The sequence below is a fragment of the Furipterus horrens genome, unplaced genomic scaffold (genome assembly GCF_987537825.1).
Source record: "Furipterus horrens unplaced genomic scaffold, mFurHor1.1.pri manual_scaffold_3, whole genome shotgun sequence".
Taxonomy (NCBI): Eukaryota; Metazoa; Chordata; class Mammalia; order Chiroptera; family Furipteridae; genus Furipterus; species Furipterus horrens.
The window spans coordinates 22,115,248-22,130,028 of record NW_028327173.1 but is presented as its reverse complement, the minus strand read 5'-3'; the positions used below and the strand labels follow the sequence as shown (position 1 = coordinate 22,130,028).

General features: G+C 45.6%; 1 protein-coding gene across 1 annotated transcript in view; it reads right to left on the bottom strand.

The window, feature by feature from the left end:
• Positions 1–7,961: 7,961 nt before the first annotated feature.
• Positions 7,962–14,781, bottom strand: part of CUNH1orf94 (chromosome unknown C1orf94 homolog) — a 44,628-nt gene continuing 37,808 nt past the window's right edge. The window contains exons 6-7 of the mRNA XM_090271539.1: positions 13,655–13,851; positions 7,962–8,354 (exon numbers count right to left, since the gene is read on the bottom strand). Coding sequence (XP_090127665.1) covers positions 8,279–8,354; positions 13,655–13,851 — 273 coding nt within the window. The 3' untranslated portion in view covers positions 7,962–8,278. The remainder of the gene's footprint in view (positions 8,355–13,654; positions 13,852–14,781) is intronic.

Genomic DNA, 14,781 nt, shown 5'->3' with positions numbered 1-14,781 from the left:
AGCATGAAGATTAGGAGAAATATTCTGTAGAAATGTCTTGTCCAAGGAAGTTTATTCTCCAGGAATACCTACATACTGTTCTATAAAACTGGGGGTGCTGGTAAACTGGTTGAGGTGAGTCCCAGAAGATACCTCTTGAGGTGGTCACTTCCATATTTGACAACCTCAGGGCATTTCATCAACCCCCCAAATTTTCCATGTCAGTGTCCTTGTAGGGGGAGGGATGTTTTCATATATCCAGGATACTATAACAAAATATCAGAGTCTGGGTGGCTTAAACAAAGGAAACTTATTTCTCACACTTCTGGAGGCTGGAAAGTCCAAGACCTAGGTGCCATTATGTTGGGTTTCATTTTGAGTCCTCTTCTCTTGGCTTGTAAGTCACCACCAGCTTGCTATTTGTTCTGTGTGACCTCTTTTTTGTGTGCATGTGGAGAGGGAGCTCTCTGGTATCTCTTCTTATAAGAACACTAATCCCATCGTGAGGGCCACACACTCATGACCTCATTAAATCTTAATTGCTTCCCAACATCTCATCTTCAAATACCATGATATTGGGGTTAGGACTTCAACATGCGAATTTGGGATGGGGAACAAGCATTCAGTCTATCGTTCCAATCATTAGGCCTTCATTACATAGCTTCAAACCCACTTCTACTGCTCTGAAAACTTTGCCTGACACATTTCTGCTTTGCCTACTGGCTCTCTGCAAACTGGGTCACTAAAGGGAGACCCAAGGCTGCAGGAGAAAGAATAGACTTGTTCATTCTTGTTTGGCTCCTATTCCAGTCAGCACCACCCTAGCAATGCCAATGTTTTCCAATAACACCAATTTTATCCAATTTTCCATTCTTCTAACACTCATAGAACCAGCCTCACTGTGCCCCTTTAGAATACCAACACCAGTAAACTGGTGCCACCTCTTTAGAGGTCTGGGCCCCTACCTCATGGAGCAACTCTTCTGAGCCCAGAGACACCAACCCAGTCAAACAGTACCTTGTCCCCGTATACAGATGTCTGAGTTTCAGCTCCTTAATACTCTTTCACCAGGATTTTAAATTTTAATAATTCTACCTTCTTCTCTCTGGATGGTAGCTTCTTTCTGCAGTTGCTACTACTGTGTTACCCTTAAAGTTCTTTGCCTTTTCAGTTTTTCAATATAATGTTAACAATTCTTTATATATTTTAAATAATTTCTGTTTAAATAACTGAAGTGGTTCTATCGTCTGCCTGGACCCTGACTGATAGGGTGGGCTTGGCTCCATTCATTTGATAGATGTAATCCCTCAAAATGTGGACTGGCAACCTTTGAATTCTCTAGGCCTGTTTCCCTCATTGTAAAGTGAATCAGATGGTAAATATGTTCATGTATGAGACTGACCCCACTAAGCCAATATTGTCCTTCTCCTTTTGGTTCTATGGCTGTGGCAAGGAAAACCTCCCTTGCTGAAAACTTTTCTGTTTTTATAAAAATATAACTATAAGGGAAGAGAATATTATGTCCAGCTATGTAACTCAGGACCTGTTGCAAGGGGGCATTCAATGTCTACTAAGTGATGGAAGAATCAATAGAAAAAAATGGATGAATAAGGGATGAATGGATGAAAGGACAGATAGATAGATGAATGGATGGATGGATGAATGGATGATGTTACCTGATCTCAAGAACATCTAATAGTAAGAAGAAGAAAGCCTTCTTGAAGAAATGGTGTTACTTCCTATTTTAGTATGTCAATAAGGATAGGTTTGGCTATGTGTGAAAGAAACTAAAATAACAATGGCTTTTAAAAAACATGCCCTTTCCCTTAACAGAAACAAAGTCTGAGGATAGGCACTCCAAGGCTGGCCTGGCACCTCCACAATTTTCACAGACTTGGCTCCTTCTATCTTGTTGCTCTATCAACTTTATAATGTAGCTTTGCTCTCAGATATTACTCAAAACACTCCTGCCTAATTTCACTTGGCCAGAATTAAGTCATATATTCTGGGTAGTTGTGTGTAAACCCAAAAACTGGAGTCCTATTACTAAAGATGAAGGAATAAATGCATATTTGGTTCCAAAAGGAAATAACACAAGAAATGAAGATGCCCTCCTGAGAGAGTAAGCCTCAGAAGAGTACTTAAGAACTGGAGGAGGAGTTCAAAGACTAAAAATTGTCTCTTTCTCCAGATGATCCTCTCCTTTCCCCAGAGCTGGTTGTTTCTCAGTCATCAACCCCTGCCTTCCACTGCTTGTGACAGTGGTTTAACACTAGAAAATGTCTTAGAATGTCTGAAAACTTACTAGTCATTAACCATAGAAGTTCCAACAATATTCATTCACTCTGGGATGTGTTGCTAAAAAGAGGGAAGTGGGAGGAAAAGTTGGTAAGAATATTGACTGTGAGTCACTTACCATCTCACCTTAAATAAGATACTTAATCACTCTTTACATCATAGAGTTATTATGAACATTACACTAGATAATAAAGGTGATGTATACAGCACTCTGCCTGTTCCATTGTAAGGCTCAATGATTAGTAGCTGTTATTTTATTAACTATTTCTGGAACCCACAAAAACATTCTGCTCCTCAACTTTGTTGCTTAAATCATGCACAGACTACTATTAGTTTTAATTACAGAGTCGGATATAACGGCAGGCGCACAGGGGCATCAGGCACGCGCCCTGGGCCCCGACTTCTGTAGGGCCCCACAAAACCCCAACTTTACACTTTTTCCCAATGACACCAAGTTTCGTTTCATATGTGCAGTTTTAATTACATACAAGTTGTAAACTTGCATGGCCCTTCAGAAGTCGGGGCCCAGGGCGCGTGCCTGGTGCGCCCACCGTCAAATCTGCCTCTGATATTTGCAGATAAAGTACGTTTTGAGGAAGGAGACTGGGTAGTTGCAACTTGAAAACATCAGCTTAGATAGGGACCAAGAATGTTACAAGAGCAGACATCACTTTTCTGACACTCTGAACAGGGGTGGGTGTCCTGCTCTATGCTCCCCAATGTCCATTTAATGACCTCATCACCTTTCATTTAACTAGGATTTAAGGTCTGAAGTTTAAAATCCATGGGGAAGGCACTGTGTCTGTCTGACCCATTGCTGCATCTCTAAGAATAAGTCTCGGTGGCTATGAAACCAACAGGTAACAGTAAACCTGTTTAGGTATTAGATCATGGAGTCCAGAGATATACAGCATTAGCTAAACATCTCAGTTGCTTTGGGGATCACATCGCTTATGGCAAAAGGTGAAGAAAGTATGTTAGTCATGTTCTGAAGGCCTGCCTCTAAAGCAAGTTTCAGGAGAAATGTTTAGAAGTACACTTTTATTGAAATAATAGAAAAATATAACCAGTTAAGCATGAACAATGATAGCTTAAACAATAATAAAGGTATAAGATGCCTTGTTTCTGCTTTTTGCTTTAAAGATAGCATCATTTTAAAAACCCTAAAGTAAATAATAAAGAAAAGATAACATCACTGACGCACAATATTTTGCAGAATCTTGGTTCTTCAAACCAGCACCGCTTGTTCTCACAACATAAGCATAAATAGCTGAGGTACTGTTTCCTTGTCAAGCAGGAAGAGGACAGATTGGAGAGATCTTGCTTTTCTGTCCTTTCGTTTTGGCCAAATAGAGTAAACCTTTAACTCCAAGCATCTGGTCTCAGTGTCTGGGCTAACTACTGCACGGGGCACCCCGACTGAAATTCTGGGAGAGAGTCCAGTATCAAATATGTATCAAATGGATGGGCCAGAGAGGTGGTTGCAAGAAGCAAAGGAAAGACCTGCGAGTTTTCAATCCAGACAATCGCCCGCTGTTCCCCAAGTGTTCCTGGAATGCCCAGGGAGGCGAATGGAGTCAAGTGGTGCAGAGGGTTGCGAAGGCATCAGGCATTGGCTCCAGCTCTCCCACAACTAAGTTTCCTCCTAAAGAAATTTTTAGGGAAAAAAAATTTCATAAAAACTTATGAAAATCCCATTCCCAGACTTCCTGGGAAGGGAGCTTGGGCCGAGGACTCTAGATGTGTCAGAATGGGGCTCCGTAGAATCCCACAAGCATTTTTGACACCACCATGTGCCAGACACCATACTAGAGGGTGTTCTACATGCAAGTTCTTCTTTCAAATAAGTGCTTTTTATTAAAGTAATACATGCACATGACTTAAGAGTCAAATGATGCTGAAAGGCTCATGAAGAAGCCAACGATCTCTGCACTACAACCACTCACAAGACCATCCTGCTTCCCATAAGCAACAACTGCAACTGCCTTGGCTCTTTATTCTAGGATTTACTCCCAGATTTCTAGGTAATTATGGGAATTCTACTCTCTCTCAAGTCATCCATTTTAGATATTACATGCTGACTTCCTAGTATGATAAGTGAAGATTTTGGCTCTATTCACGCCCCTCTTTTCACTTCCATCCTCCCACAAAAATTATGATATAATTTAGGTTAGATACATATTTGGGCTTTTTGTTATTAAGATCATGTAAATATTGTACCATTTTTAAAAATTCAAATGAATAGCTAAATAGTTCCACTCCCATCAACCACTATAAAACAACTTTCAATACAATTCATGAAGTTTCCACATAGTCAAGTCTGTCAAAATAATCATCAGTTTCTTTTCCTCCAGTTCCTCCCAACCCCTCCCCTGACACCCCTCTTATCTGAGGTCCCTAACTTTCCAGGCTCAGCTTCAGGTTTCTGTTCTTGAGCTAAGAACTTCCTCTTTCATCCCCTCAAGGGTCCCCTCAGCCTCCCTCCCACCAAGGCTGCACTGAGTACCTATTTTCCTGGATCCTACGTCTTCTTCTGTGTTGGGTTCCTCATCTTCGTGGGGCACATCCTCCCTTAGCGTCCCAACAAAGGTGCAAGGAGGTAAATTTTTTAAGACTTTGCATGTCTGAAACATCTTCATTGTATCTTCACAGATATGAGCTTGATTTTAGAATTCTAGATTGAAAATCATTCTACTTCAAAGGACTCTGGGACAGCTTTGTCCTAGAACCTTCGAGGTTCCCATGTTGCTGTTGAGAAATCTGATGCCATTCTGAATCTTGAACATTTGTATGTGAGTGGGTTTTCTGAAAAGCTTAGAATCTTGCCTTTATCCTTGACATTCTGAAATTTCACAGCAATATGTCTTGATGTGGATCTTTTAAGTTCACTTTTTAGAGCACTCATCTGGACCATTCAGTCTAAGAAAATTACTTGTGTTTTTTCTGTTAATACTTCCCACCCCCTCTCTTTTCACTGTTCTGCCTAATACTCCTGTTAGCCAGCTATTTGGCCTCCTGGATTGATCTTCTCATTTTCCTATCTTTTATCTCATAATTTATCCCCATGTCTTTTTTAAATTCTCCTTTCCATGAGATCTCTCTGATGTTAGCTTCCAACTCTTCTCACTGGAAAAAAAAAATCAGCTATCACTGTTCTAATTTCAAAAGCAGTTTCTTGTTCTGATTTTTTAAAATAAGCATATAACATGTTGCCTTTATTTTTAAAGTGTACTATCTTCTCTTATTGTCCCAAGAATATTATGGTCTGTCTCTTTTCTTAATTCCCTTTGCCTTTGCTTTGATCTGCTTTTTGATGGAGATTGTCTATTCTTATTAAGCATCAGGTCCCAAAAAGTTGATGGGAAGCTCCTTCTGAAGGGCATAATCATAGGGCAATTTTCTTTTGGACCTCCAAGTGCAATTCAGTTTCTTTGAAGGACCCTCCAAACTCTTGCCTCTTGGTTAAAGCCTAGCTTGACATTGGATGTGTATGTATTTCACTCAATCTCCATTTTCCATCTGGGCCCTCGTGTCCACAATCCATACACATGGCCTCTGAGTTTGCTCCAGAGAAAATGCCTCCTGTCTCCTATAGACCTGTTCATGGCCCCTGGCTTTGTGGGACCAAGGTAGGAGCTACCTCTTATATCAAGCCCTCAACTTCAGCACTACCTTTCATGGTGTCCAGCACCTGGCACCTCCAGTTCCTGAAACCTTCAGGACTCTGCATGGGAAAGTGGTTTGTTTCATTTGGCTCTATCTCCTTCAGCCAGCATACCTATGTGATCTTCCCCTGTTCTTCTAAGGCATTATTTACTATTCCTCCATTCTATTTCTGCCTTGGTATATAGCAGATGGGTTGCTGCCTTCTCCTACTTTCTTTGAGAATAAAGTTTGTGTAAGTTCCCTTGCTCTTCTTATTATTTAAAGGTAAATTTTCAGAGGAGACAGAAACATAATTATTCTACCATCTTAAAAGCACAAGAATACATTAAGTCTACATTATCTTTTTTATTTATTGATTTTAGAGAGGGGGGAGAGAGAAAGAGGGAGAGAGAGAATCTGTTTGTTATTTATGCATTCATTCATTGAATGTGCTCTGACCAGGAATCAAACCTGCAACCTTGGTGTATTGGGACAATGCTCTAACCAACTGAGCTATACATCCAGGGCAAGTCTACATTATCTTTTAATCCTCACAATTAAATTTCTATTAATGGAACTGAGGTTCAGTGAGGTTAAGTTCTCTGACTAAGATCAAGTTGCGAAGTGGCCTAGGGAAAATCTATGTTCTTTCTCTTACTCTCTTTTGCCTTCAAATACTCTGAGATTAAGAAAGGGCAGTAAATGATGGTCTTATCTGGGTTAATACCTCGAGGTGCAATGTGAGGAAGCCCTTTAGGGAATAAAGGAGCTCCTGCATTTTTGAGAACTTCTAGGTAACTAGCATCTATGGCCAATCTAGACTGAATCAAGGATAACAACAAAAAATTATATACTAAAAGTAGAGTCAGCCTTGGAGAAGGGCTGAAGGACTGAGGAGGGTATCCCAGGCTTAGACCATCTAGGGGCCTAAATCCTAAGAGAACTTGGGAGAGAAATTGATTTCCAGGGACCGAGGAGAAAAAAGGGGCAGGGAGCTAGGGAGGCCAATGGCATCACACTGTGAGGGCAAGAGAGATACTCTTGTGGGCACTGGCCTTAAACCCATTCTGAGACGCTGGTGACTTCTAGACCCCAGCTCCCCTTTGCCATCAGGATCAGGACCCCTGATTTTCTCAGGTTGGGCTGGCTTCAGCTTTCAGGTGATTAATAGTGTTGGAAATAGAGCAACTTAGAACTGATAGTGTTGGTCCATCCAAAGTCCATTTTTAGACCCAGAAGTAGGTCCTTACATTAACCCTCTATTTAAATTCCATCTTGTTAAAGTTTGCCAAGGAATTGCACAAGGGTTTCACTTCATAGACCAGCCCTGATCACTGATGGCTTCCTGGACCCCCACAAGGAGAATAAGTCTGTGGCTTTGTCCAGGTTCACTGGAGCAGTAGCTTAGTTATGCCTGCCATGGGTGGAGAAAAGGAGAGTTAAAGGACATGTGTATAACTGATTCAGGTCATCTCCTCTTCCCAGAGTATGTCTCCATAAGTGTGACCAAGTCACTAATAAAAGTTGATTGAGACAGATCCAAGGGCAATGCCATTAGGTTCAGTTTTGAGACTGACCTGGAGCTAGTTGGCATTGGTATACAGTCACTGGATATAGTCTGTCACATTTAGGATTATTTTTGGAATTCATTTCCAGGATGATACATTTTCCCATCTTGTGTCCAAGAGAGCTTTTTGGGTTTTTTTTTTTTTTTTTTTTTTTCTGTAAAACTGTCACCTGGTTAGGATAGAAGAGGATGCATCTCTTTTATATCCATTCCTGGGGTGCATAAACTGGGATATTGAGAAGTGAATGGCTCACAGAAGAGAAGAGATCGGCCCTCAAATTTATGACCTCTGGGGTCCTATATTTAGAGACCAGCAATTCAGGACTTCAGGCCATGGTGTCTTTTCATATCCTGAGTAAATAATGAGTCATGTGGAGAAAATGAGCTGTGAGGATTATGCAGAACATAACAATAACAGCAAACAGAATAAAAAACAAACGAACAGGCACACTCTGTTTCAAGCAGGCCATACTTTTATCATAAAATACAAACGTTCTAAAATTAAGGGTCTTACTTCTATTTTACCAACAACAACAAAAACAAAAATCACTCATGTTAGCTAATACAGGTGTATAAGCAGTTGAGCAAGTGGGTGTGACACTGGGGTTGGGGGTGCTGTGTGTGTGTGTGTTGGTCAGAAGATGAGTCTGGTCTTGCTGTCTTCTGTCTGTGACCTTGCCGGAACCTTGGCTTTCCAAACATCCTACCAAGTTGTTGTAGCATCCAGAATTCCAGAGCCCTTAGCCTTGATCCAAGGCTGAGGTAGGAGGAGGGAGGAGAGAAGGAGACCTAAAAATTTATGCCATTCCCACTGGAGGAAAAATAGGGGCTGTTCAGCAGGGGGCCCCCAGATGATGAGCCAAACCTAGAAGACAAAGATGATGGATATCAGGATGAAATTCCTGATGTTGGCGGAGATATTAGGCAAAGTAATATTTTAATTTTGTGGCTGTCAAAGACTGTCATGATCGTGACAGGCTTGGAGGCTAAAAGCTCGAGCATCATAAAAATGCCTTGGCTCTGGGAAAATAAAATATTAAAGTGATACAATTGGAGGACAATAAAGAGCTTTTCCTGCCACTTACATAGGTCAGGAAGCCCCCCGCAGTCTGTAGGGATTATTTCTATAGAGCCTACACTCTCACCATGTCCAGGACCATGACACACAGAGTCTCTCTGGATCTGAGCACCTTACCTGTGGTCCTGCAGCCCCTCTACCTGCCTTAGAGGACCAGGTGGGTCCCTGAGGACATTGCACAACAACAGAGAAGTCAGGGCCATGTCCCAGATGCACTTTGGGAGTCCAGACCATCCCAGGGGTCCCCAGCCCCTCATCAGCACCAAGCTAACGCAGGCTCTTTGTTTCAACACCAGTTCAAGAAGTAAGGACTGAGGCACCACGGAGTGCCTGGGACCTTGCTAGAGCCTCGGAGAAGGAGGAGCCAAGAAGATCCGAGCCTCACCCTGGAAGAGCAGAAATACACACACTGGTGCTTTTTCACCTGGCACACTCCTACTCATACCTCAAAAGAGAGTTCAGAAGCCATCTCTTCTGGGAGGCCTTCCCTGACTGCTCCAGATGGAATCATTTACTCACACTTCTGGGATCCTATTGCAATTTCGTTATCCATCTGCGAGGATACTTTAAATGAATGGGAGCAGAGCTCAGTACAAACTGCAGCATAGCAAAAGACTGGATTTGGTCTAATCCAGGGACTCTCAATCACTTTTCAGTTTGGGCAGATGCATATTACAGAAGATGTTCATGTTCATGACACTGTCCCAGGAATTGATAAAACAGAAAGGGGGGCCAGGGAGGAGAGAAGCGATACAAACAAGCCAGCACATTAATTTGTAACGCCTCAGCTGGTATCGGGATCTATCGCTCACTGAGTGTCCGTGAACAAGCCAGGCTTTGGTTGATGGTTAGTCCCCTTCTCACTAAAATAGATTCCATGAGAGTGGGGACATTGTCTGGACTGCCCACCATTTCACACCCAGAGCCAGCCCAGGACCTGGCATGAGGTCAGGGCCTGAGAAACAATTAATGCTAGCAGTAACCCCACCTCTTATTCTTTCTTTCAAAAATCATGATGGAATATAAATGATTGAAAGTGATGTTACTATAGAGATGCCCTGGATTCTACTCTGATTTATACAATAAAAGCCATAACCAATTCTTCATACTTAATAATTCTCAGTAACAGATTACCCAGGGTACACCCCATATCTGGTCACCACACCCTATGTGTTCAGGCCCTTCTGATTGGATCAGCTGCCAAGGGTGTGGTCTGGGCAAGATGAACACCACAGGGCCAGGAAGACAGGTCATCCCTGTGGGCTAGAGTTGTCGAGGAATGCTTCCCAGAGGAAGCAGGCAGAGCTTGAACTGCCTCTTGAACAGGGTGACCTGTCCCGGTTTGCCTGGGACAGTTTCTACACTGCTATTTCCAATGTAATTATTATTTGTGTTCCGTTTAGCTCTCAATATTGTTGTTTGGAAGATAAATTGTATGGCTATTGTACCCTGATGTGTGTATGCAAATTGACTTGGCAGAGGGGAGGGAAGGCTCCCCTGATCCTTCCCCGAGAACACAGAAGCTGCCTGCTCCTTCCTCTCCCACTTCAGATAGTTCAGCCTCTTGGTTCTCTCCTTTGCTCCTGACCCAGAGGAAGCACTGACCCTCCTTGTCTCCGAGACCAAACTCCTCACCTCGGTCCTGTATCCTCCCCCACCCAGAGCAGCCTCTCCCAGGCCTTGTTCCCTCCAGGATCACTGGTAACCCCAACCCAGCACCCGTGCCGGGCTCTGCACGCCCTCCTACAGCGCCTGGGTTTTGTTTTCATCACCTGCTATCGCTCCTCCTCTCCTCCAGGAAACAATCGCCTCGCTTGACTTCCTGCACCGTACACTCTCCTCCACCCTTTCTCCCACCTCATACGGCTCCTTCTCAGACCCTTTGCTAGTTCCTCTGCATCTCCACAACCCCTGCACATGCTGGAGGTCCAGGGCTCGGTCCTTGGGCCTCCTCTCTTCTCTATGTACACACACTCGCTGGGTGGTCTCATCCCGTCCCAAGTCATCTGTATGCCAGCGACCCCCAGGTTTTCGTGACCAGCCCCAGCCTCTGCCCTGAGCCCCAGACTCGTGTTGCCATTAGCCTCACACAGCTCCACTCACATCTCAAATGTTACACATCTCAAACCAAACTCCTATCCACAGGTCTTTGCCCTAGCTGTCTTGACCTTGGTATTTTAGCCCTGCCACTTAAACAGCCGCTCAGGTCAAAATCCTGGGAATCATGCTTGATACCTCTCTTCCTCATTCTACATGACAATAAACACTCCAGCTCTTTCGCTTGTCCCCTGTCCTACTGCCACTGCCTCCATCCATGCCACCAGCCCCTCTGGCTCAGACAACTATCAAAGCTCTCATTCTGCACCCCGGCAAAGGCTCTGACCCCACAATCCACTCCTCATACCTCGGCCCACATCATCTTCTCTGGAAAGAAAATTAGAACATGTCCTCACCAGTTTAAGTCTTAATGTCTTTAAAAAACAACAACAACAACAAAAAAAAAACAATAGCAGCAGCCGAAAAGCCCTCCGTGCAGTGCTACGTGGCCCCACCTGGTCTGGCCCTGGCTGCTCCTCTGATCTCAGCGCTGCCCACTCTCTCTCCCACTCACGGTGCTCCAGCTGCATCCCACATCTGGGGCTGCTGCTGCAATTTCCATGCTTTCTGCCCAGAGTGCTCACCGCCCACATAGATGCCTGGTTCATTCTCTCACTTCATTTAGATCTCAGCTCGAGAGACGTCCCTTCGTTCCCTCTCCCCTAACCCCCAGCATCTGGCGAGAATACTGCTTGTTGAGTTCCCTGTTGTCTATTTCTCCCCTTCGAATGAGAAGGAAAAGTTGGTCTTGTTCACTCCAGTCACCAGTGCCTACAACAGTGCCAGGCACACAGAAGACACTCAAGAAATATTTTTTGAAAGAACAAATTGTTCCTTCTGGGGACACAGGCCACACCCCCTGCCAAATTTGCTTTTCCAACCTCACTCTCCTTCCTGGCCTTGCCCACCACTGTGGCCACCATTCCGCCTCGCTGACTGCCACCGTTCCTGTCACTCTCCACCTCCGCCGTGATGGGTCCACCGGGACCCAGGTGCCCTTCCCACTTCTAAAACTGCTTCTTCCTCAGCCTCCTGCCCACTCCTGTTCCTCTCCCTGCTCGTGTAGCCAGCCAGGGGCCGGGTCTCAACCCTCTGCCCTCACTGCTCCCTCCCAAGTACAGCCAGTTCTACAGCAAGTCTCTCTTCCCTTGAGCCCAGAGTCACAGCGTGGAATATGGGAAATGTGCTGGACTGCTGGCAGTCAGTCCGTCTTGATTCCTCTGTGGTCTCATCTACTCTTGCCTCCAAGGAGGTGAGAACCTCTCCCGCAGACCCCTACAGCCACCTCCAGACAACACCCTTTCTTTCCTCCAGTTTCTCCCCACTCCAGCCCATCGGTTCATGCTACTGTGCGCAGATCTGCACTGGGTTCCCAGGCCTAGCAGCCAGAAGCCTTTAAGAACCCAGGCCCAGCTTCTTTCCCCAATCCTATTTTTCACCTTTTTCAGGGACAAATCTAATAATTCAACCAGATGCCTTTATCGCCCAGGCCTCAAGCTTGCCACACCCCTTGCGATCGGGGGCCTCGCTTCTACCACCCAGAAGGCCCTTCTCTAATCGCTGATCACAGCAGCCCCCTCCCTGGTCAACCAGCAAAGATCCTTTCTCTGTCCTTGAGCAGCTTTGATGGTCTCCACTTTGTCATGGCTCTAACGTCCTTACAGCCACATCTCCCTCCCTCCCAGCTCTCTGAAGGAAGGAACCATGTCCCAGTCATCTATGCCCCTCAGGCTAAATTCATATGAACCATGTCAATTAATGTATGCTTTCCAGGGTGTTTTGATATGTCCTACAAGAAGAAGATGGGGGGGGGGGGAGGCAGGAGGAGGAAAGGAGGAAGGGAGGAAAGAGAGTGGAAGAAAGAAGGGAGGGAAGGAAGGAAGAGAGGAGGGAGGGAGGGAGAAAGAGAGAGTAAAGGAGAAAAGAGAAAAATGAAAGCAAGAGAAAAACAGGGTTGTGGGTTTTAGGTTCAAATAACACTATTGATCACCGTTTTGAACATTCTCCATGCACCCTTGGAAATTAAATGATCTGAGAATTCCAACAGTTAAGAAGTGTGTTTATCTTTGTTTCCCACAGCTTTTCCCAAACAGATGGGACTATGAAACCTCTTTCTAGCATGTAGCCCTTTAAACAAGACACTCGGGGAAACGCTGACTGACAGGATGAGAGTTTGGGGACACCCATCAACACCACAGTGACGCTCTGTGATGGGGAGGTGGGGAATCGATGTCAGATTGGCAAGTTCGGCCTTAATTCTATAAACTGAGTTTCTGAAACTGGGTGCACGTTTCCCAGGGCGCGCCCGGGAGACTCGGATTCCCGGGAATGCAACTGCCTTCCCCCGAGAGCGTCTGTATCAGCTGAAGGTTTGTTGAGTGGGAATGAGAGGCTCTGGGTAGTCGCGTTAAAACAACGCACACGAATTTATGACCTAACCAGCACATTTACATTTGTGTGGAATTTTCAGCTAACTGGTCGAGTTGCTGTCGGCTGTTTGCGGCTAAGCCTCCGCCCTCTGCTCTTTGGGGCACCTCGGTGGAAAGGCATGAGCAGCCCTGATAAGCAGCAGAGGATCCTTCGGCAGGGCCCGCCGCGAAGCCAATGGGATGTTCAGGAGATTAGCCTGGCGAGGAGCTCAGGGTGTAGTGCGTGGGGAGAGCTGTAAGCATACCTGGCCGTGTCCTGCTGTAAACCAAGCAAATGGGAAAAGGGAAATGGCCAGGCTCCAGCGCCTGCCACCTGCTGGGCTGGAGTGCCCTCACTCCTGACTGTGCCGTAGTAACCCCGAAATGGGCCACCAGAAGGGGCCGCCAGGCCGCAGACCCTGCTCACCTCCACGCCAGCTCCATCCAGGACCCACCCAGCAACCAGGCACAGGCACGGGATCGCCCCCCTCCCCACAGCAGCGGAGTCCCGAGTACCCACTCCCCCATCTCCAGCAGCTTTCTCGCTATAAGTCGAACTTCCAGCGCAGGTCAAAGACTCACCTGTATGGCTGGGGGAAGAGGAACTGCGGCCCGTCTCCTGCCATGGGGGAAAGGTCTCGGGGGTTGGTGGACAGTTTCGGAGGCGTCCTCTGAGGGTACGAGTAGTTGGGCTGGACGAAGGGGACGTAACTCAGCAGGGGGCCGTAGGAAGAGCGGAAGATCTGCTGTCCCATTTGCAGTGGATTGTATGGCGTCACCTGTGGGTCCGAGAGGAGAGAGGGGAGAGGTCCAGCAGAGCCCGCTGCTTCCAAACGTCGCAGTCCCCAGCCCTCGCCCTGACCCCAGCCCCATCCCTCCGCCCTGCACCCCTCAGTCTCTGTGGAGTACACAGAAGGCACCTTGTAGGAACGGAAAACGCCCAGGGCTCAGCTTCTGTGCATGAGTGTGGCAGGTGACTCAAGTTAGCTGAGCCTCGGTGTCTTTATCTGTAAAATGGGCAAACACTATCTCTGCTGTATGAGGACAGAATCAGTTGATGTAACTAAAGAGGCTGAGACATAATAAATAGAAAATAAGTATTTCCATTCTCTTCCCTGCTCCCACTTTTCTTCTGTCAATAACCATCCTCAAAGCCCCTTATTCATCGTTAAGTCTTCCACTATCCCACCCGCCCCCCAAAAAAAGCTGTTGAGATTTAAATGTTCCTGGCTTCTATCTCAGGATCTCAACAGATTCCAAGTACAAGCAGCCCTGTCCGGCGGAAATTCCTGTGGTGGATGCTGGAAACGACCCACACTGGCGCCGCCCAGTGCAGCAGCCACCAGCCACACGTGGCTATTGAGTACTTGAAATGTGGCAAGTGAGTGAGAACCTGAATTTTTAATTTTATTTAACTCTAATTGATTTAAATTTAAATAGCCACACATGGCTAGTGGTTACAGTATTGGACAGTGTGAGTCTAGGAGAAAGGGCAAAAAAAAAAAAAAAAAAAGGGCAGTGGGATTCAGCTCAAATCCTAGAGAAAAATGGGAACTCAGTGAGACTTTGGGGGCCCCCTGGATCATAATCCCACCCCAAACCAAGGCTCACATAATCACGCTCCTGGCAAGGCAGAAACCCCAGCTGTCTTATTTACTGATACATTTCCTATCCTAAGACAATGCCTGGCACACAGTAGCTGCTCAATA